At 43.6% G+C, this 22,050-nt stretch overlaps 1 protein-coding gene across 7 annotated transcripts in view; it reads right to left on the bottom strand.

The window, feature by feature from the left end:
- Positions 1 to 22,050, bottom strand: part of COL4A6 (collagen type IV alpha 6 chain) — a 286,475-nt gene that overhangs the window by 49,094 nt on the left and 215,331 nt on the right. For 3 of the 7 annotated variants that reach the window (XM_077889762.1, XM_077889759.1, XM_077889764.1), the window contains 9 exons: positions 18,644 to 18,778; positions 17,351 to 17,395; positions 10,896 to 11,012; positions 7,632 to 7,700; positions 5,947 to 5,982; positions 2,931 to 2,993; positions 2,078 to 2,113; positions 1,858 to 1,899; positions 767 to 859 (listed from right to left, as the gene is read on the bottom strand). In XM_077889762.1, the coding sequence (XP_077745888.1) occupies positions 767 to 859; positions 1,858 to 1,899; positions 2,078 to 2,113; positions 2,931 to 2,993; positions 5,947 to 5,982; positions 7,632 to 7,700; positions 10,896 to 11,012; positions 17,351 to 17,395; positions 18,644 to 18,778 (636 nt within the window). Of the gene's footprint in view, positions 1 to 766; positions 860 to 1,857; positions 1,900 to 2,077; positions 2,114 to 2,930; positions 2,994 to 5,946; positions 5,983 to 7,631; positions 7,701 to 8,722; positions 8,777 to 10,895; positions 11,013 to 17,350; positions 17,396 to 18,643; positions 18,779 to 22,050 lie in introns of those variants that run through there. The other 4 variants (XM_077889761.1, XM_077889760.1, XM_077889763.1 and 1 more) reach the window with 4 other exon arrangements.

Here is a 22,050-nt window from a genome sequence, read left to right as displayed (position 1 = left end):
AGTATTGAGAGGGGTGGGAGTCAGGAGGGAAAAACCCCAACTACTTAATGTTTGTTTTAAGTTACTTGGTATTTTGATAATTGAATCTGAAAAAAAAACCCAAAGCACAGAAAATGGGACTTAAACAAATACTCAGAAGTCACACACCCAAACACAGACTTTTTAGAAAGCTTTTCATAAGGGACAAAACAAAGGTGGCTTTACCTTTACTTCAAACCAAAAAAAGCAGATGTGGTTTATGTATACAATGGAATATTACTCAGCCATTAGAAGTGACAAATACCCACCATTTGCTTCAACGTGGATGGAACTGGAGGGTATTATGCTGAGTGAAATAAGTCAGTCGGAGAAGGACAAACATTATATGGTCTCATTCATTTGGGGAATATAAATAATAGTGAAAGGGAATAGAAGGGAAGGGAGAAGAAATGGGTGGGAAATATCAGAAAGGGAGACAGAACATGAAGACTCCTAACTCTGGGAAACAAACTAGGGGTGGTGGAAGGGGAGGAGGGCGGGGGAGTGGGGGTGAATGGGTGACGGGCACTGAGGGGGGCACTTGACGGGATGAGCACTGGGTGTTATTCTGTATGTTGGCAAATTGAACACCAATAAAAAATAAATTTATTATTATAAAAAAAATTCTTGAAAACAAAACAAAACAAAACAAAAGCATGACCCAGAACCATTGATCCTTCCAGTATAGTCTGGTTGTTAGAGTTGAACTTTGGTCTTAATAGGAAAAGGGTTGTTAGCATTTCACTACCTTGGATCCTTTCTTCCCTTTGGGAAATCCCATAAATTCCAGTTCCCCAGTGGATGGTGGGGGTCCTGCAGGGCCTGGGAGGCCAACATCCCCCTGTAAGATCAAAGGGAATGTTAAGCAAAACAGAAACCACACTGGCCACTTCTCCAGAGGCTGAGCTTGTCCTCTGGATGTAATTCACAAATAAACTGCCCATCACTTTGGCCTCCTTACCCTCGCCCTTGCCTCAGTGAGGAAGCAAAACTATCAGTACCAAGGAGTGGGAAGAATTATAAGTCTGGCCAAATGCATTCTGTACTAGCACTGCAGAGGGAAGAAGCAAGATGGATGAAAAGGTTTGTGGTTGCCAGTGTCATGCATCAAAGGGTGTTGAGAAGACATCAAAAAAAAGGCTTTTGAGCAAGGAAAATGGCCACTTCTTGGCAATAGCGATCAGACTAATAATTGGTCCAGTCTTTGGCAAGAGTACAAGCAGCAACAGTGAAATCTGCGTGTGAACACTGGAGGTTGGATTTGCTCCTTGGAGGCAGTGTGATCTACAAGAGGCAGCTGTGAAGGGTGGAGAGGGCAAGCTTCCAGGCTCCCTCGAGGCTCCCAAATCACCCATATGGTTTGTGCAGATGGAAACGGAAACAAGGGGAAGAAAGTCGAAGAGAATGGTGAGAGATTGAGGAGGAGAGAGACAGGGGATAGAGAGAGAGACAGGAGGAGAAGGAAGAGGAGGAAGAGGAAGGGTGGAAGGAAAGGAGAAGCAAAGAAGAGGAAAGAGAAGGTAGTACAATATGCAGAACACCAGGAAAATACCCAGGTGGAAGGAGGAGGGAATCGATTTCAAGAGAGTATGTTTGTAAGACATGCACACCTCACAGGTAGGAAGCAGGCAGACTACAGTATTTGGAAGGAAAAAGACCCCAGGAGCCTATGTGTGGCAGCCCTCTCAGGACCCCCACCAGAGGACCCATGTGGAGGAGGAACTGTTCATCTCCTGAGGCAAAGATCCAGCTCCCCTTAAAATGAGCAGGCACGTGTGCAGCCAGAGATGTTGCTCGGAGCATATGGAATGCAGATTGTATTTTCCAAAATCTATTTACCTTGACTCCTTTCTCTCCTTGGAAACCTAACCCCATATTCCCCTGGGGTACAGGGTTACAGGGAGGAAAAACAAAATCAATTACTAAACAAGCGCCAGGAACTTCAATTGGCATGCAGTCTTTTACCAGAAAGTGTGTTTCACCACACCAGATTATCTTTGGGGAAACTAGGAGACTGAGTGGTAGGAGGCCCAAATGCCCCAAGACAAAGTATACTTACATCAGGACCAGGGAAGCCAGGAGGGCCTGGAGGACCCTGTATTAAAAATGAAAAGAATGCCCGCTTGTTAGTTTCAAACAGAACATGGGCAGTGTTGAGAGTCACCAGAGATGAGTCCCCACCCTCTCAGTATATCTTGGCTTTAGTATAGCATATTCAAGCTCCCTCTCCTGTGGTACCCCTTTAAAAACACATTTCCTTTGAAATCTCCCAAATTGACCTGATAACCATATTCATGCTAAGGTGGTACAGACCTCATGAATCATCCTGCCCAAGAGGCTATAAAGTTAAGAAATAATGGCTTTTGGTAAAGCTAAGCCAAAGTCATCAGTGGGTGAGATTTCATGCACTGGAGAGTAAACAGTCTGGGAATGGAACCACATGGATAACTGGCTATGCTGTTTCTATGCTAGTGAGGGCAAATAGGTTTGGTATCCGCAAGACAGGTAGGTAGGTAGCACTGTCCAAGGTGCGGTGTGGGCAAGGATTTTGAAGCTTCTCCTGTGTTCAAGGTGGGTGTGGTGGTGATGGTATGATTAATTAGCAGGGTCTGTCATGGACAAGAGGAGTGGAAGGTGGCAATAGGTGCGCCAGGCATCTGCCATTCCTGGGCTGTACTTTAGGTTGAGCTAGAGCTGGAGGCTTTGGAAATGCAGAGTGGATGGTCAGAAAAACTCCGATAAAGACAACAAACAGCTCCTTATAAGAGCATGCTTCACTTTAATCCTCTAAGAATGGAAGTTGCCTTTTTCCACTAGGAGAGCCTACATAGGCTTATATCTAATCCCTGGCCTGGTGGGGAAAGCATTCATGTGAATACTGTGATCACATGGTAGATTTAGGTTGGTCTTACTTGCAATCCTGGTGGTCCCATAGGTCCTACGGCTCCTGGGGACCCAGGTGCTCCTGGAGGGCCCTAGAGAGGCAAGGTTTTACTAATATCAGAAAAGAAGAGTTTATCAAGAAAATCGGAAATGTATGTTCATAAGAATGCATGAGAATGTTCATAGCAACTTTATTCATGGTAGTAAAAAACTGGAAACATCCCAGGGGCCTGCTGCCACAAGGACTGACAAATAACTGTGATACATCTACACAGTAGAATAAATACTCAGCAATAAAAAGTCACAACCTACTGATACACGTGACAATGTGGATGAATCTCAGAAGCATTGTGCTAAGTGAAAAAAAGTCAGACCCCCCAAAGCTACGTATTATATTATTTCCTTTATACAAAGTTCCAGAATGGGACAAACTGAACTAATGGTGGAGAGAAATCAGAACAGTGGTTTTCTTTGGGTGGAGGCAAGGATTGGCTGGGAAGGGGCAGAAGGGAACTTTCTGGGGTGATGACAATGTTCTATACCTTAAGATGGGTTTGGGTTATATAGGAGTATGTATTTGTCAAAACTCGACAAATGTACCATTAAAAATTTATTTCATTGTATGTAACTTTTACATAAAAAGAAGAGCTGCAAATACATATTAAAGTCTAGCTAATGGTAGTCATGCTGTAGAATTTAGAGGTAAGAGTACTATTGCCTATAATTTACTTCAAAAATCATCAATGGTAAGATGGATAGAGATGGATAGATGGCTAGAAGTGGGATAAAGCAAGTACAGTAAAATATTTTTTAAAAGATTTTATTTATTCATTCATGAGGGACACACACACACACAGAGGCAGAGACACAGGCAGAGGGAGAAGCAGGCTCCATGCAGGGAGCCCAACGTGGGACTCAATCCTGGGTCTCCAGGATCACGCCCAGGGCTGAAGGTGGCGCTAAACCGCTGAGTCACCAGGGCTACCCAAGTATAGTAAAATATTAATGGTATGGGTGTTCATGGCAAAATTCATTCCCCTTTGCTCTATATTTGGATATTTTTATATTAAAGTGATGTAAAAAACAAAAAGAAAGCAAGACATTTGTATTAACATCAAATAAAGTAGGCTTTGGGACAAAGAATATTACCAGAGATAAAGAGGGGGAATTTTGTTGCGATAAATCAAGTCAGTTCATCAAGAACACACGACAGTCTTAGATACATATGAATCTAAGAGCATGGCTTCAAAATACATGAAGCAAAATCTGACAGAAGCGCAAGGAGAAATAAATCTGCAAATACAGTTGGAGAATTTTAACATCCCTCCCTCAGTAATTAATAGAACAACTAAATTTTAAAAAAATCAGTAAGGACATAGAAGATCTAAACAACACTGTCAACTACCTTGACCCAATGGACATTTTTTAGATCACTATGCCCCAAAACACATTCACCAAGACAGTGTCATATGCTGAGCCATGAAACAAACCTCAACAGATTTAAAAGGACTGAAACCATACAGAGTGTTCATTCTAACTGCACGGAGATCCAACTAGAAATCAACTCTGTAAAGATAGCTGGGAGGCTGCCAAATATTGGGAAATCAAATGACACATTTCCATGGGTCAAAGAGAAAACCAGAAGAGAAACAAGAAACTATCTGAAACTGGATTGATAAGGACAATAGTACAAGCAAGACAATAAAATCTGAAGAGAAAGACGTTATGGGGAAATATATGGCCTGATGAAAACTGGGGGGGTGGGCGATGGTAGTGAGGTGTTACGTAAGGAATAGAGAGGCTAAGTGAAGTCCAGTGAAAGCAGGGGTTCACAAGGTCCCCAGGAAACAGAACATTGCTTCGACAAAATAACCTGGGGTCACAAATCTGATCTGTGATCACAAATCTCTTTGTGATCTAAATGATCCTCCCTTTACCTAAATGATTTATCATACCTGTGAACACTATAGACCAACACTGTACCTTTGTAAGCTGAGAAATGAATTCCTAGAAGCTATGCAGTGCCAACAGCATGGATGTGATTTTACATATGTAGTTAACAAGCCATCTCAGCTGGTGCTGTCCAGTGCTGGGGACCCATATGCCCTTGGTCCTCACCCTCCTCTGATTGTGCTTGTGTGCTTGTGTGCATCCTGTCTCTTGCCTCCCCTCTTCTGACATTGCTCTCTCTGTTTAGAATGCTTCCACTGCTGGCCAGCCCAAACATCACCCACACTTCTCAGAGGCTACCTTTCTCCATCTTAGATACAAAGTCTCCCATGAGATATATCTTTAGGTGGACGGTATCTCTTCCTCCAAGCTGGTGTGGGATTCTCATGCCATGGTCCTACTAGTTTTTCACATCTTGGTGTGTGTGTGTGTGTGTGTGTGTGTGTGTGTAGACTTTCCGGGGGGGAATTCAGAGACCATGTCTGCACTCTCCGGGATCGCTCAGAGTACTTTATATCCAGTAGGAGCACAATATCGGAATGAAAGAAGAAAGGAAGGAACCCTAACTTAGGAAAGAAGGAAGAAAGAAGGAGCTTCTCTGAAGCCCCTTCAAAGGAAAGCGATGTGGCAACACAAAGAAATAGAAAGCCCTTAAGAATACAATTCACGGCCTCTCATGGACTCCCTATTATTAAGAGTTCCCAAAAAGGAATTTCTAGATAGGATGGCTTTCACAGAAGAGCGTCCTGCCTTTTCTGTTTTACCCACAGTATTCTGAACACACAGAGAACAGTTAGCAGATGCTTGCTGGATGAAAGGCAAAATTCTTTTCTAATGCATTGCTGGGAGTATGCAGGTCCTCAGGCTAAAGGTTTGAAAGGCTGCCTCCTATGTCACTTGAGGGGGACAGTGGACTCTCTCAGAACTTTCTCACCTGGAAAAATGTCAACAGTGTGACCCATTCTACCTCAACTGTCTGGATTTTCCTTGAGAATGCTTACAAAGGCCTTCAAGCTGCCATAAAGAAAAATGCAAAGGGACCCGCAGTGATGGTCTACAGAACATTGAGACCTCCACACATAAGTAACAACTTACAATTATTCCATCCAGTCCAGGAAGCCCAGGCTCCCCCTGAGAAACAGACAAAGGCAGGACACTGAAGAGATTAATTAAGCCTGTGGTATTATTTCATAGATAACGGACCTACGCTTCATGGGCAGAAAAATGCATTGCTGATGCTTGGGCCTCCTCTGTCAAGGTCTTGTGTTTTACATAATGCATGAATTGGGCATATTCAACCACTTACTTTTTTTCCCCCTTAGAAAAATCCGGACTCCAGAAGACACATATTATAGCCTTGGTTGAACAGGATTTCATATTTTACTTGGAGTAATTAATTTTCACCTTTGCTAGGAACTTATCAATTAGAAACTGCTTCTGTGGGCTGGTGATTCTCCTGCTCTTTTTGGAAGAAAGCAAAGCTACCTTCCCGTGTGCCTTCATCCCCAGAGAATCTGTGCCCATATGTATACAATGCAAATCAGACATTTCAAGGGAGAATCAACAGAGCATACAGTCTCTGATTACATTTTAATTACTTTGCAGCATCTTAAGCCACTGTTGTGAATCTGTAATGTAACCATCTTGTGGAAATTGCTGTGTTCCACTGGGTCCAGGGTCTCTGTGATTTTTGGCAAAGCCACTCAATCAGCATTTGTTATGACAATGGCTATATTTTGACACCTGCTAGTCTTACCCCCATTGGCTTATGGTCAAAAACCAGCTCTCTGCAGCATGGAAGGAGCACTGCCCAGGTTTTAGCTCTTCAGTAAACTGGCTATGTGAGCCTCAGCAAGTTGCATAGACTCAGTGTACCTCAGTTTTTCTATCTGTAAAATGAGCAACATGAAGCTGACAATCATGAGGTCCTTTCCAAATCTACCATTCTATCTTCTGCCGTGGAATCTAAGCCAAGAGCTCAAACCCTGTACCTTCTCCGGTTCTCAGCCACCCGCCCTCATCACTGCCTTCCAAATTGATTCCCAGGGTTCCTGGTTCTGAGCGAACATGGGTGCATCTTTCCTTCAGATGTTGGGCACACAGATTCCCATCTGCTCCAGGGAAATGATGAGCTCACTTCCCACTCTGCAAGGGAATGGGGTCAATCATGTGGCACCAGAGTTTACTGAGGCACCCACAGGATACCAGGTAGCATATACCAAGAGTACAGTCACAAGAATATAGAAGGTTCTTATCAATTCTAGGAAGAGATGAAAGTTTCCAGCCAGCTGTAGAGTTGATGGGCAATTTTTGCAGACATCCAGGGGTCCTGCTAGGGTAATGGGCTGGTGTGCAGGTACAGAAAAGGGCAGGGCCAGGATCCTGGACTGGTGGCCATGTCCAGATGGGCAGAGTCATTACATGGCTTCATACCAAGGTATGCAGACATCAAGGACTACAGAATAGACCAAAGGTATCTGCCTCCAGGAAATGTCTTGGCTTGTCAAAGGAAATTATACCCATGCAAACTGTTTGTTTGCTAATCTGTCTCCTATTTTTGGTCTAGATCCTACAAAACAAATCTCTTTGACAGTATGGTTGCAAACATTTCTGTCAGTGTTGCCACTACAAAAAGCTCTGGATCCCTTTTAAATCTAGCTTGGTCTGCTTCTTAAATAGAGACACAGATGCTAGTTCTGGAAATGTTTTTATTGGAGCCCAATCCCGGGGAACTCAACTTACAGCCAGTCTACTTAGCTGTCTGCCTTAGAGGCTCTTACCTTCATTCCTTTGAAAGTACCTTGGGCAAGGACAGGTTCACCTTTAGAGCCTTTCTGACCAGGAAGCCCCTGAATAAAAGAAGAAATGTTTGTGAAGACATGCACACACACACACATACACACACACACACACACACACAGAGTTTTGTTAACAGTATGATCTGATCACATAAAGGAAACAACTGCGAGAGTCTGGAATTATGTGGTTTATTCTATGGCAGGATTGGCTGTGCTAAGGGGCAAAGTATATCCCCCAAACAGGTGCTGTGTCTCAAAGCCTGCTGCCCCAGCCCCCAAGTCAGAAGTCTGTAAAGGGATTAGAAAGTAGAAGACTTGGACTCTATTCAGAATACTGATCTGAACAACTGCATTTAACACATGTCATTCATAAGCCTATATATTGCTCACCTGCTCCACCCCTCACAGGTATGCTGCTGACATCTTATGCCTAGGCTCTGCCTAAGACAGAGGTTAGAGAACTTTATTGTAAAGAGCCAGATAGTAAATTGGACTTTGTGGGCCATATCTGGGCTCTGTCTTATGTCCTTCTTCTCTTCCTCCACACAAACTTTTAAAAATATAAAACCAAGCCACACGTCAAGAGTTACACGGGCCAGTTTGCGGCCCTCCGGTTTTAGAGATATCTACAAAACCATCTCCATCCTCGGTTTCTGCCACAAAACCTACCTCAGCTTCAATGCCTGTCTAAGAGGCTAACGTGGAGAACATGTTAAAAGTACACCAAACCTGACTATCAACCAGACTGTTAAATAACTCTGTAGCAGATGCTGACTAATGTCTGCTAAATGTGATCCTCCTGGGGAAAATCAGTGTCCCTATGCCTAAGGGGAAGTCAGGATTAGTACTGGAGGTAGGACTAAGCTTTGGCGACTGAAGAACAAGGTGGTTCCAGAAGCTCCTTCTTTCCTGTTAGGAAAGGCCATTCTCATGGCCACTCCTTTCATCAAAGAAGCTTGACAGAATATCCACTTGAGATTCAGCAAGGTTAGTAAGGGTTCAGCTTAGTAAAATAAATGCCCAAGTTCCTATTTAGGCTTAAGGGGAGGTGTAGGGACAGGACTAGGTTTTACCCTTGTCTCCTTGGCTGTCAGGGGATGTTTATTATCTCAAGATTTCTTTTCTCCCTCTTGGGGGCAGCATTTCCTTACTTTGCTGGATTTCCATTCTCTTAACACAGATGTGATTTGCTCTCCTCTTCTGTTGCCATGGCACCATTTGGAGGCCTTTGTGACTCAAACAGCTCTTACTATGTTGGTAAGACGTTTCTTCCACCCCCACCCCCACCGCATATTGGTTTGGTCTTTAGATGTCAAGGTCCTTTATGCCCATCTGAGAATCTGAGGCTTGTGCTTTGTCTGTCTCACTTTCCTACACATATACCCATACCCACAACTCAGTCACCGAAGGCAGTGGTGCTGCTCTCCCAATAAAATGTTAATTAAATAACACTTCAATGAATATTGGGTGCATATATCTTTTTGAATTATTGTTTTTGTTTTCTTGGTATAAATACCCAGATATGGAAATAACCTAAGTGTTCATCAATGGATGAATGGATGAAGAAGATGTCACACACACACACACACACACACACACACACACACACTGGAATACTACTCAGCTGTAAAAAAGAATTAAATCTTGCCATTTGCAACAATGTAGATGGAACTTAAGGGCATTATGCTAAATGAAATAAGTCAGACAGACAGAGACAAATACTATATGATGTCACTTATGTGTGGAATCAAAAGCAAAACCAAAACAAATGAAAAAATCAGACAAAAGAAATCTCAGATACAGAGAACAGATTAGTGGTTGCCAGAGGGGAGACTGGTAAGGGGATGGGTGAAATGGCCAAAGGGGATAGACAGGTACAAACTTCCAGTTACAAAATAAGGAAGTCATGGGGATATCATGTACAGTGTGGTGACTACAGTAAATAATATACTTTTAAAATATTTTATTTTTAAGTAGTCCCTACACCTTAATGTGGGGCTCGAAATTACAATCCTGAGATCAAGAGTTGTGCACTCCACTTATTGAGCTAGCCAGGTGCCCCTAGAGTAAATAATATTTTATTGTGTACCAGAGAGTTATGAAGGAGGAGACCTTGAAGGTTCTCATCATAAGAAAAAAGATTTGTCACTCTGTATGGTGACAGGTGGTAACTAGACTTAGTGTGGTGATCATCTTGCAATGTATACAAACATCAGATCATTATGTTGTACACCTGAAACTAATATAAGGTTAGATGTCAATAATATTTTAATAATAACAAAAAAAGAACATGGTACAGCACTGGAATCAGACGTATTGAAAAAAGCCAATTAATTAATGTAGCTATGGAATCTAATAGTATGATTTCTAGCTAAATATATCACCTCAGTACCCTTAGTAACTTAGATTATTTCAAGTAAGGTTGGTAATGGGCTTGAAGGTATTATTTTTCTCTTTCCAGTCTCTTGTAAAAGAAGCCTTGCAAAAGCATGGTATCTATTACATATCCTTTAGATCAAAATATTTGAGCCCTACCTGGATGAATAGAATTAATGTGGTGACACCAGGATCTAATAAATGTTTTATCAATCCCAGAACCAAGGGTTATGGGGTGAGGTGGGGGGGGAGGGTGGCAAACTATGTCAATGTAGAGTAAGGATTCTCAATTATTTCTCACTATGGATGCTTTAGGACAGATGATTCCTTGATGTTGGGGGGAAGGTGTACTGTGCTAGTAGCATACCCCAAGGTGTGGCAGCCAAAAATGTCACTAGTAACTGCCAAATGTCCTTTGGGGTGGGGAATCAATCTTGGTTAGGAATCACTGGTTTAGACCAAGCTTGCCAAGTCCTTTGGGTCACTATCAGTCCTATGATCCCATGTGATCCTTCCAAGTACTGCATCTTCCAAAGTCATCTGATGTGGGAACACATCAAATAGCCCAAGTGTGTACTTTGCTCTGAACATTACTAGTCCTTTAACAATTTTGCCAACTTTGAAAGCACCATTTGGAAAAAAAAAATGACCCTCTAAGTAGCGGAGCATGTGTACACTTCCTGCAACTGGTATTCTTCTTTAGACTTTTTAATGTTGTTATGCCGTCAGCATAGGCTCCTGCATTGGACAAGGGGCTACAGTGGTTGCCCTACACTGATGCTGAATGAGATGTCCATAAAAGCAGGAAAAGAGCACACTGGGAGGCAAAGAAAGCCATTTGGAAAAATGTACAAAGATCTGGCAACGTACAGGTGGTCCGAGAAGCCCAGGATAGCCATTAGGGCCTGGATATCCAACAGCTCCTTGAGTTCCATTACAACCATCCAGGCCAGGTGGGCCTCTGGGCCCTGGCTGTCCAGGGTGGCCCTGTTCAGAGAGAAAAGAAAAGATCAAGTCAGCCACAGAACTCATAACTATTCTAACAAGCTCCACAATAAGAGAAACCAAGTATGCTGCCCAACTTTGGTTCCTTGTCCATTCCCTTAGCCATATGAGGACTATGCTTTTGTAAGCTTTCCTTCATAGTCAGGTGTATGGAGCTGATGACAGCTTAGTGTTACCCTTCCCCACAAAGGATCAATGCTTTGATAGGACCTGTGCTAAAACCAGAGGGATCAAGCCTGATGAGATGGGAGACACAGAGTGGGGAAATTCATCTTCCCTGGGTACAAAGATGTACTAAGATAGGGCTTTGCTTGCTGATAGCTGAAGTGTTACCACCAGGGAATCACATCAGGCCTTGGGATGGTAGAATAGACTGGAGCCTAGGCAGCCTGGCGTGGCTTTTGGTATTAGAAAAGCCTGGGGCCTTTTTATGGCTCTGCCCAGGAAATGCTGCTGACTTTTGGTCCACAGAACAGAATCAGTTTCCACAGCACCACCTCTCTTAAAAGCTGCTTGGCCAAAAATAAGCAAGTCTTGGAAAAATCATACTTCCAGTCTTATTGAGTCACTATCATGTCTGACTATGGCTCCAGTTAGGGAACTATACTTTTTCCTCTTCTCCATACTTGCTACTGAGGCACTTGTTTTTCCAGGGAATTAGCAATCATTCACATAATTGATCAGAATTCAATACTTTTCCAGAGTTGAGTTCCCATGGTGCATAGAGTCCACCTTTTTGTAGGGAATAGATCTTTTTAAATCTATCAAAAGTGGGTTATGTGCTGGGTGGGGAGTAAAGAGATGACCTGAAAGACCAGCAGTCTGGACGGGTCAATTAAAGGTAGACTCCTACCCTCCCATTTGCACTTTTCAAAGCCAATCATGGATATTTAATAATTTGAGGAAAACAAGCCATGCATTCAAAACTCAACTTTTCAAATTATTAGGGGAAATAAGCTTTGGTTAGATTCTTATTGAGGAAATGCTCCATAGGATTTTGATTCCTTTTTAAAAAAAAAAAGATTTTATTTATTTATTCATGAGAGACACAGAGAGAGGCAGAGACATAGGCAGAGGGAGAAGCAGGCTCCCTGTGGGGAGCCTGATGAGGGGCTCCATCCCAGGACCCCAGGACCCCAGGATCATGACCTGAGCCAAAGGCAGACGCTCAACCACTGAACCACCCAGGTGCCCTTTGATTCATTTTCATTGTCACTATAGTGGTAGGAGATAGTCTATTGATGCAAGAGTATGAATTTAGACTGCTGGACTCATGGAATACTAAGAATGGAAGAATGGTCAATAAACTTATTTTCACAATACACTTGCTGCAATCTGTGCCTGCCCAGACTCAGGTGATGAATTTTAGCTGCATGGGGGAAACCAAGACAGCTTACTAAGCCATTAACATGTTATTCCTTTTTTTTTTAAGATTTTACTTGTTCAAAGAGGGAGAGAGTGAGGCAGAGACATAGGCAGAGGGAGAAGAAGGCTCCATGCAGGAAATCCAATGTGGGACTCAATCCTGGGATTCCAGGATCATGCCCTGAGCCAAAGACAGATGCTCAACCACTGAGCCCCCCAGGTGTCCCAACATGTTATTCCCAAATGAGATGGCCATTCTTGTTTGCCCTGAAGATCTACGATCTACCTTCCCCAGATCCTGTTGCCTTGGGCGGCTGACTTTTATGAACAGTGCCGCCGAGGCTCCCTTTCCCTCTGTCTCCCAGTTGTATTTGGTCACTGGGAGACATAGGCAGAAGATGAAAGAATGGGGGGAGGAGAAAGAGCGCAGACTGTTTATTTCCCACATGCCCTCCCTCCTTGGCCATATTGCTGACAATGGCCACATTGGTCTACAAGTCTTAGCTCTCCTTGAGCAGCAACTACTCCAGGTCTAACAGGGGTCCAGTGTTACCATTCTTTCTTTCCTCTTTGGGCCTAGGGGAGGGCAAAGCTTTGTGTCAGCTGCTTTGCAATCCATTTTAGTTCCCCTGAATCATGCCTACATCCTTGACATATACCATTCATGCCATCCTGTTCAGTTAACCCTTTCAGGTAGAGTGTCTATTCCTGGGATCCTGATCGCCACTTTAAAATATCCCAGCCATCATTCGCTTCAACATGGATAGAACTGGAGGGTATTATGCTGAGTGAAGTAAGTCAAACGGAGAAGGACAAACATTATATGGTTTCATTAATTCGGGGAATATAAAAAATAGTGAAAGGGATTAAAGAGGAAAGGAGAGAAAATGAGTGGGAAATATCAGAGAGGGCGACAGAACATGAGAGACTCTTAACTCTGGGAAATGAACAAGGAGTAGTGGAAGGGGAAGTGGGTGGGGGGATGGGGTGACTGGGTGACGGGCACTGAGGGGGGCACTTGATGGGATGAGCACTGGGTGTTATGCTATATGTTGGCAAATAGAACTCCAATAAAAAATATACAAAAAAAATATTCAACTTGGAAAAAAATAAAATAAATAAAATAAAATAAAATAAAATATCCCAGCCAAATGTGCTAGGGGTTATCTTGTTCAACTGGGTAACAGAGATGAGTTAAGGCAAGACAACAGGCTGACTCAGTACTAGGGACCTCCTTACTCCTGAGGCCTTGGTTCTGTTTGAAACCCAAACCTCTGCCTGGCTTCTTACCCTCTTGGTACCCACATTTTTTTATTTTTATAAATTTATTTTTTATAAAAGCACATTCATTTGGAGGAATCTGGACACCCTAGTTCGTTTCCCAGAGTTAGGAGTCTTTCATGTTCTGTCTCCCTTTCTGATATTTCCCACTCATTTTTTCTCCTTTCCCCTTTATTCCCTTTCACTATTTTTTATATTCCCCAAATGAATGAGACCATATAATGTTTATCCTCTGATTGACTTATTTCACTCAGCATAATACCCTCCAGTTCCATCCACGTCGAAGCAAATGGGTACCCACATTTTTTAACTTGGATCCCAATCCTGTAGTTTTCTTGCCTGAATTCCTTTTTTTAAATAAATAAAATAAAATAAATAAAATCTTTAAAAACAAGTTTATGATTAAAATTAAACAAGGTTAAGCTTTCTATGTAGGAGCTCAATAAACAGGCAGTCTTCTTCTCCCAGGCAAGTCAGCAAGGATAAGCAACTGGCAATTGGGCTGAACTCTAATATTCTATCTATCTATCTATCTATCTATCTATTTATTTTTTAAAAGTTTTTATTTATTCATGAGAGACAGAGAGAGGCAGAGACATAGGCAGAGAGAGAAGCAGGCTCCCTGCAGTGAGCCTGATGTAGGACTCCATCCCAGGACACTGGGATCACGATCTGAGCCACTGAGCCATCCAGGTGTCCCTCTATCTCCTTTTAATTCTCAGTAGTACCACAGTATTTCTGGCACCTTGCCCCTTCTGGTTTTAGCTAGTGATTTTACCTATGTGTGTGCTAGCTTTCAAAGAGAACATAACTCTTTGAGGGAGGAAACCAGGATTCTGTACAACTGCAAGGCACCGAACATACAGAAAAAGAAGATGCGCTGTAATCTGTAAAAACAGTGTTTCTCAGAAACCAGATTTCAAAGGAAGAATTTCCATTTGGCGAGTGGTATGTATGTGTTCACTTTGAAAGATATATAAATCTGGTGTGTTCATTTACAAGTCGCTAGGAAGGGAAATTTTTGAGATGAACTCCATGAGAAAAGCTAAACATACGTTGCAAAGGACAACTTGCAAACTTCTGCTCCCAACTTGGGTGAACTGGAAATATTTGATAAACATACATTTCTTGTGGGTGCCAACAGCCCCAAGCTGTGATTTCATTAAAAACCGCAATCCTGCCGCCCCGAATCTACATTATTCTCATGTTGAATATCTTGAATGCTTGTCTGTCCATTCTCCCAACTGGTTGCTATGCCCCTTGGTGCACAGAAACTACCCACATGACAGCAAAAATGGAGTTTGGGGACAAAAATCAGTGATGCCTATGTTGGCAATCAGCCGATATTAAGTAGGGCATCAGATTTGTGCAGCCATCCAGTTTAGTAAAGATGGGCTGAGGAAGCTGTTGGTTTTAGCTGCCAGATGTTGAGCAAAATAATGAGTCTGGCTGGGCCAAAGGTCTCTATGTTTTCCCGTGTCTGAAAGAGTCCTGCCAGTCTGACGACTGTTGCTTTTGCGGGCACTAAGGGTTGGAGTCAATCCCTCAAATATTTCTAGTGTTCCTAGTATATGGCGAATTCAGCCCTGGCGTTTCTGAGGCTTCTGAGTGGAGCAGAAGATGTATTCTGTGATTTCAAGAAAGCTAGATAAGACCATCACTACAAGACCACTAATAAATGCCATGGGCCATATGTAATAAGGATCTAGAGTGCATGGAATGGACACCAAGGACTCTTAGGAGATTAGGGATGGAAGGGAGATGTAAGCAGTAAACAGTAGGTGCCCAATAAATATATCTTGAACAACAGGAAGAGAGGGAAGGAATAAGGGAGAAAAATTTCATGGAGTAAGAGAGGCTTGGAGCCTGGAGCTGAAGCAATCAATAGAAGAAAACAGATACAACCTTTGGTCAAGAGAGGGGCCAACAGGGTGGGGACTTCCATTGGGAGCAGCACATTCATTTGGAGGAATCTGGACACCTGTGCCTCATCCTCCCAAGCAATGAAGCCAAGGAGAGAAATGATCAATTCCTACAAGCCCCAGGGCTCTCCTGGCCACAAGCTGGAGGCAGAAGCATCCACCTGGATGCTGGGGCATGTTCCAGTTCAGGATGGGAATCAGCCTCTGTATCATGGGATGTGCTTCCTCCTTCCAGCCCCCATTAAAAAGAGACTACAGGAGGAAGGGCATATTACTGCTGCAAGCTCCAAATCCCCCACTCAGCTCCACAGGAGGAATGGAAGAGGTGCTCTCCGGCTTTCTAGTTTTCCTACCTGCTGGCTCCCGGAAGACATACAATCTGAGTGGAGACTCAAGATGGAGTGCAGATAGGAACAGAGTAACGGGAAAATGCCAGAGAATGTCATAAAAGGACCCCCAGCCCCATCCATTCATTTCCCTGCTGGCCCATTTTGGGACATTTTGCAGACTCTGCACTTGAATAAAATGCAGAATTCTGATGGCCCATTTGTCGATACATATAACAGATACAAGGAAATGAGACTTCTGTCCTCCAACTCTAAAAATGTATATTAGATCTGGAAAGAAAATGGGTCAGATGATAATTTTTTGAGGGTAGATCCATGTGCTTTTCCTCTATCCCTGGAGTAGAGCGACAGTACCTAGCAGGGGCATGAGAAACACCTACAGATCAGCAAAGAGATTGAAGCCCCCTTCCTTGATTCTGGATGATAATTCGGTATCACGTAAGAAGTTGTTAAGTCGAGGGTTCGCCAAACTGTGCTTAGATATGGTTCAGAAGAAGCCCTTAGAGGTTGTTGGAAGGATAAAAGCAGTCTCTAAGACTTCCCTCAGACAAAGAAACTCTACTCTCTCCTGATCCATATGCTGAGCTTCCGCACATTGTGTCTTCTCTTAAACAAGACTAAAAACCACTGCTACAAATGAACACAGCCCAGGCTAAAGATTAAATATATAGACACGTGCCAAAAGGCAGAGCTCAACACTGGTAGCAGCAAGTTGCAAATACTGTATTTTAAAGGCTGGCATTTAAAATGTTAATCACGGACTCTCCAGTGGCCAGATGAGTGGGGATACAGGGTAAAACTGGAGAAACCCAGGGGTCAGCCTAGATGAAATGGGAAAAGGAGATGTCTGTAAGCTTCAATTCCTCACTTATCTCCAGCAAAACCAGGTCCTCAGGATAAAGGGAAGGGGCTGTCTCCGCATGATCTTTGGAATAGTCAGTCGCTCTGTAAAAACTAAAGGGACATTCACTGTGAAATGAGATAAGGCTGAAGAGAACAAATTATGGGAATGAAATGTATCAAGATACCACTAAGTATTTTTCTAATTTCATGTATCCTCTTAATATTCTTTTTTTCCCTTAATTTTCTTAATATGAGTATGCATGCACTGTGATATGTATCTCCACACATCATCCCCAATGAAAGCTCCTTTCAGCCCACAAGACTGTACTTATTGTGCCTAAGATGTTGATGGTCAAGCCTGCACATGGCCCAGCCAGCTAATTTAGTGCCACCTGTAACTAAATTCCTGGGAAAGTATGTGTGACCACTTCTCTTCACACCTCATCATGTGCATCTCAACATTTGACCCGGAAACACACTGGCATGAAACAAGATGTGGTGAAGGCCAAGATGCTTATGCTGTAAAAAACACAACCTAGAAGAAGTATTGAAAAATACTCACCGGAATCCCATTGATGCCGAGAAAGCCAGGCACTCCCATGGGGCCCTAGAAAAAAGAATTAAGAAGAGGAACATAAGAGACAATTGAATTGATCTCCTCTAGATTCAGTGGGTTCATTCATATGATCCATGACCTAAGTTGCTAAGTGTTGTGTACCTCCCTTGCCACATTGTGTCACCCTGCTTCCTACTCCAGGTCCAGATGACTGACTTACCTCTAACCAAGGTCTTAAATGTGTCTGTGTTCTGAAATCAGTTTTAATCTTAAGCAATGTAGTGCAAGACCTAAAACAATGGCTTGATATTACACACTACTTTGACATCTGGGGAAACTGGGAGGGCCTCTAAAGGCCTAGCCACAAGTTCCCCTGTCCACTCTGCCCCCATAAATAAGGTCTCCTAGGCAAGTGGCCATCCTTATCAAACAGCAGGTGCAGTTCCTGCTTATCCCTGAATTGTGGTTTCCAGTTCCCTGATGGCCCACTGAATTATTCAAACAAGCCAACCACATCCTCCCTCAGGAACCAACAGGCACCTTGCCTTTTTGATACTACAAAGTCTGCCTCCCACAGCCCCTTCTGGTTTATTCTGTTCCAGAGTGCAACCCCTCATGTGGCCCTGCATGATGTGTGGTATCCTTCTCCCCTGGGGTGTGAGTATATGTGACTAATAAACCTGCTGTTAATCTCTTCCATCCAGTATCAGGTGTCATGTCTTCTGCCATCCCCAGAACCTTAGGGTGGGAATCCCTCCCTTAACAATAGGTGAATAGGAGGTGATTAAAATCTGCAGGGAACCTAAACTAAGCTGCTAAACCCAGCCAGCTACCATGACATGATCAATCTCCTTTTTTGCATCTCTTTCCCTATCTTTGTGGCCCAGATTGCTCCCAAGCATTCTGAAACCTTGCTTCCCAGTCTCCTTCCTTGGATTCCTGATTTCACTTGCCCATCTGATTGAACTTCTGACCCATGTCCACCTCAAACCCACCTGAAATCCCACCCCAGCAAGCCCACTTATCTAGCAAATAGCCAACGCCTGCACTTGATGGCTGGCTGGCCATGGAGTCTCTCTAGAAATGAGTCAATCCATTAGCCCCATATCACCAAGCCTGTCTCATATTAAGGTTTGTAGGCTGGTACCAAGGTACTCAGGATTAGTATTATTTCCATTAGTTCCATAATAGAACTGGGATTTAGAACCTTTCACCTTCATACCTGTGGTCCATTACCCAAAGAAAAATCAAGCTCTGGTGTTTTTGTTTTTGTTTTTGTTTTTGTTTCGTTTTGTTTACCTTATCTCCTTTTGGTCCATATGGTCCCAGGGGGCCTGGGGAGCCCCTTTCTCCTTTCAACCCTGCTAAACCACTAGGGCCGGCAAATCCTTGAGGACCCGTTGGACCTTGAATTCCGATTGGCCCTGGTTGCCCCTAAGATGGAGAGAAGGGGTGCAATTAGCCAAAAGGGGGATTAACAGTCAACACTTCCTATTTTCCCATGCACAGAGAACACTGTCATCACGTCACTAAATAATTTTGGCTTAGAGACTTGTAAAGCATGCCAAAGTTCCAGGCACAGATCAGAAAAGGCTATTTTCGGGGCTGCTAAGCTTATTTGGATAGAACATATTTTATAAGCACATTTAATAAGATTCACGTGCACCAAGATCCTTCAACTTTGTACTTCTTAGGAGATTAGTTATTCAGGCAGGATAATATTGTCCTCTTCCTAGTTAATGCCAGGCCATCCATCAGATTGTCAAAATAGTGTAGGAACAGAACAGAACACGATGCTGGAGAGCATCGTGACATTTTATAATTCACATTCAAATGGCCAACCCCATACTTGCAGTGAAGTCCAGAAATGGCTATGCCTAAAGAACACTACCTCAGGGGTCCAAAGAGGGGAGAACCCAGAAACCCATGGGCTGACCAACCTGTGAAAGCTCATCTTTGCTGGCAGATACCAGGGCCCCATCGCTATAACTGGAAACAGATGCTTACAGGGACAAGACATGTGGGCACACATACACACACACATGGTTTATTTGTTCCTTCTCTATTTCTCTCCCTCTCCCTTCAACCCACCATCTGTAGAGTGTTGAATGTGTAAAATTCAAGAAGCCTGAGAATATCCATTAAGTATCAATTATGATAGCAAGAGGGAGCAGCTTGGGGATTTTGAATGTGCTAGTTATAAAGTGTCTGTAACAATTAAGTCTGAGAGTTCAGGCTGACATTTCAAAGCTGACCGAGACAGAGAATTAACCCCAGTGGGTGCAACACAGGCGGGCTAGTCTATCATTTAGAACAAATCCCAGTAGGTACTGAATATTCTTGGCAGAAAAATGAAAAGCATTTTTAATGTGCATTACCTCTCAGAGAACACAACGTCAATACCAGGTAGAAAGCCTGTTTTCATAAACACTTTCTGTTTCCACCTCACGGCCCTTTTACTCACTGTCTGCAATTTCCTACAGATCTGGGAAAAACTCTGAAAAGCCCATTAGATATGCCCTTTAATATTCACCTTCAAGGGTTACTTTTTAAAAGCTGCAAACAGGACAGATGCTTTACATAGTGGGTAGAGTCAAGTAGGGGAGATGTAAATGGTCACCTGCTGTGCGGGGGGGCAGGAGTAAAAGTTCCAGCGTCAATTAGGCCCACGAAGACAAGGACTCATTATGCAAAGAAGTACAGAGATGCTCTTCCCAAGGAGATGCAATTTTTTGGGGGCACCATCTACCACTCAACCTTCTCCAGCACCCAGCATATGGCCTATAAAGGGTGCTGGGCTGCAGGCTACTTAATGGGCTTATTTCTGGCATGACAGGGTGAGACCATGAACTTTTACTTTTTATGCTCTTAGCTCCCATTGGAATTTTGTTTATAATGATTCTGTTATTTATTACTCTTGTAGGTTTTTACTGTACAAAACGAAACAAAATAAAATGAAAAAGAAAAAGAAAAAGATTTTTTAAAAATGCCAGGGTGTTGAGGATTAATGAAGCAGTCTCCAATGGGCCTAGCTTTCAAGACTAATGTACACAAAACTAGAGCAAACAGCATAAGTCCAGAATAGAGCCTAAGTGATGCAAGAACACAAAGAAAGGGTTGGCCATGGAGCATTGGGAAATGCTTACATTCTGCCCACGGCTGGGGTGGGGAGGGTCATGGCCCCCCACTGGAAAGGCTGAGTGGGCTCCAACTGAGGCAGGCCTGGAAAGCAAGGAAGGAAATTCGAAGACTTGGTAGAGTAGCACATAGCAAACCCTCAGAGGTTTGGGGACAGGGGACTGATGGGAGGAAAGCAGCCTTGCAGGGCTGAAACTCATCAATGAGCATTCAGGAGAACATGTGTGTGTCAGCATGAGGCCAGGGCAGCCTGCCTGAGGCTGAAACAAGGGAGATAGATAAGAACCGGCTGTTGCGGGAGGAGGAGACTGGTTAGTGGGAGGATAAGGGGGCAAGCTGGGCTTACTAAGGCCATGTTATTACTAGCAGAGAGGATGCAGGCAGGGCACTGAATGCTTGACCCAAATCTGAGCCCTACCCAAAGCTTTCCCACATCAAGGGATGGGAGGTAGAGAGCATGATAAAGCACTGAACTGAGAGAGATTTTGGTATGGCCCAATTCCCATCTTGCTCACATCACTAGAGCCGGAGCAGTGCCTGGCATGGGCACATGGGCTGGCACACTCTAACACTGGTCTCTTGCCTCTGTGAGCACATGCTCAGCCAGAGTAACCCAGGAGAGGTAGGAGTGCAGTGATTCTAGGGCTGGATTTAACAGGAAATCTGATTACATCCAGAAAAGGCAGGATTCCCTGGCCCACTCCCTTCCTCTTGGCTGGCTAGCCATGCTGAATTTGCCATGAGGAGCTTAAAGTGAGTCTTGTCAAGAACACATGGATTCTTTGGATTCAAATTTTTTTCCAAAGGGGCTTCTGAAATAGCAGCCCTTGGGGGAATCCATACCTCTGAGGTACAGCCTCTGGGCTGGCCCCAGCTAGAAACCTCTCAGACCCCACCCAAGGGCCAGAAGGGGAGTCCTGGAGGATGTCTCGAGGCCTCTGAGGTACTACTGGCCTAGAATCGCCTCCTCACTGTGGTGCCAGGCCCTTCTGGGGCCAGCAGCCATGGGATACGAGACAAGGAATCTTCCTACCCACCCTGGTCCTGCCGAACGGTGGCGCAGAGCACAAGAAACGGATGAGGATGGCAAAGAAAAGAAACAAGAGATGCATTTTTCTGTGGGTTGCTTTGTCAGCCATCTCTCAATATGCTTACTCTGTGCTTCCAGCTGTATGTCCTTTTTTGGCTCATCTTCGGAGCACAGGGTTTCTTTCGCTATGTCCACTCTACTACTGAAGCTTAAGACTAAATCAATGATAAGGGACTCCTGAGTGGCTCAGTGGTTGAGCATCTGCCTTTGGCTCAGGTCATGATCCTGGGGTACTGGGATCGAGTCTCACATCTGCTCCCCGTGGGGAGTCTGCTTCTCCCTCTGCCTATGTCTATACATCTCTCTCTATGTCTCTCATGAATAAATAAATAAAATCTTTAAAAAAATAAAAATAAATCAATGATGAGCTGCCCCTTTTTTTTTTTTGTCCTCCAAAGAAGCTATAGGTGGCACTTTTCATACTGGTCAGCAGAGGTCAGTGTGAGAACACAGTGGCTGCAGATAAGCCTGTGGGTGG

The sequence above is a fragment of the Canis aureus genome, chromosome X (assembly GCF_053574225.1).
Source record: "Canis aureus isolate CA01 chromosome X, VMU_Caureus_v.1.0, whole genome shotgun sequence".
NCBI classification, from domain to species: domain Eukaryota; kingdom Metazoa; phylum Chordata; class Mammalia; order Carnivora; family Canidae; genus Canis; species Canis aureus.
Note: the sequence above shows the minus strand (reverse complement) of the source record. Positions and strands in the feature narration are given on the sequence as shown.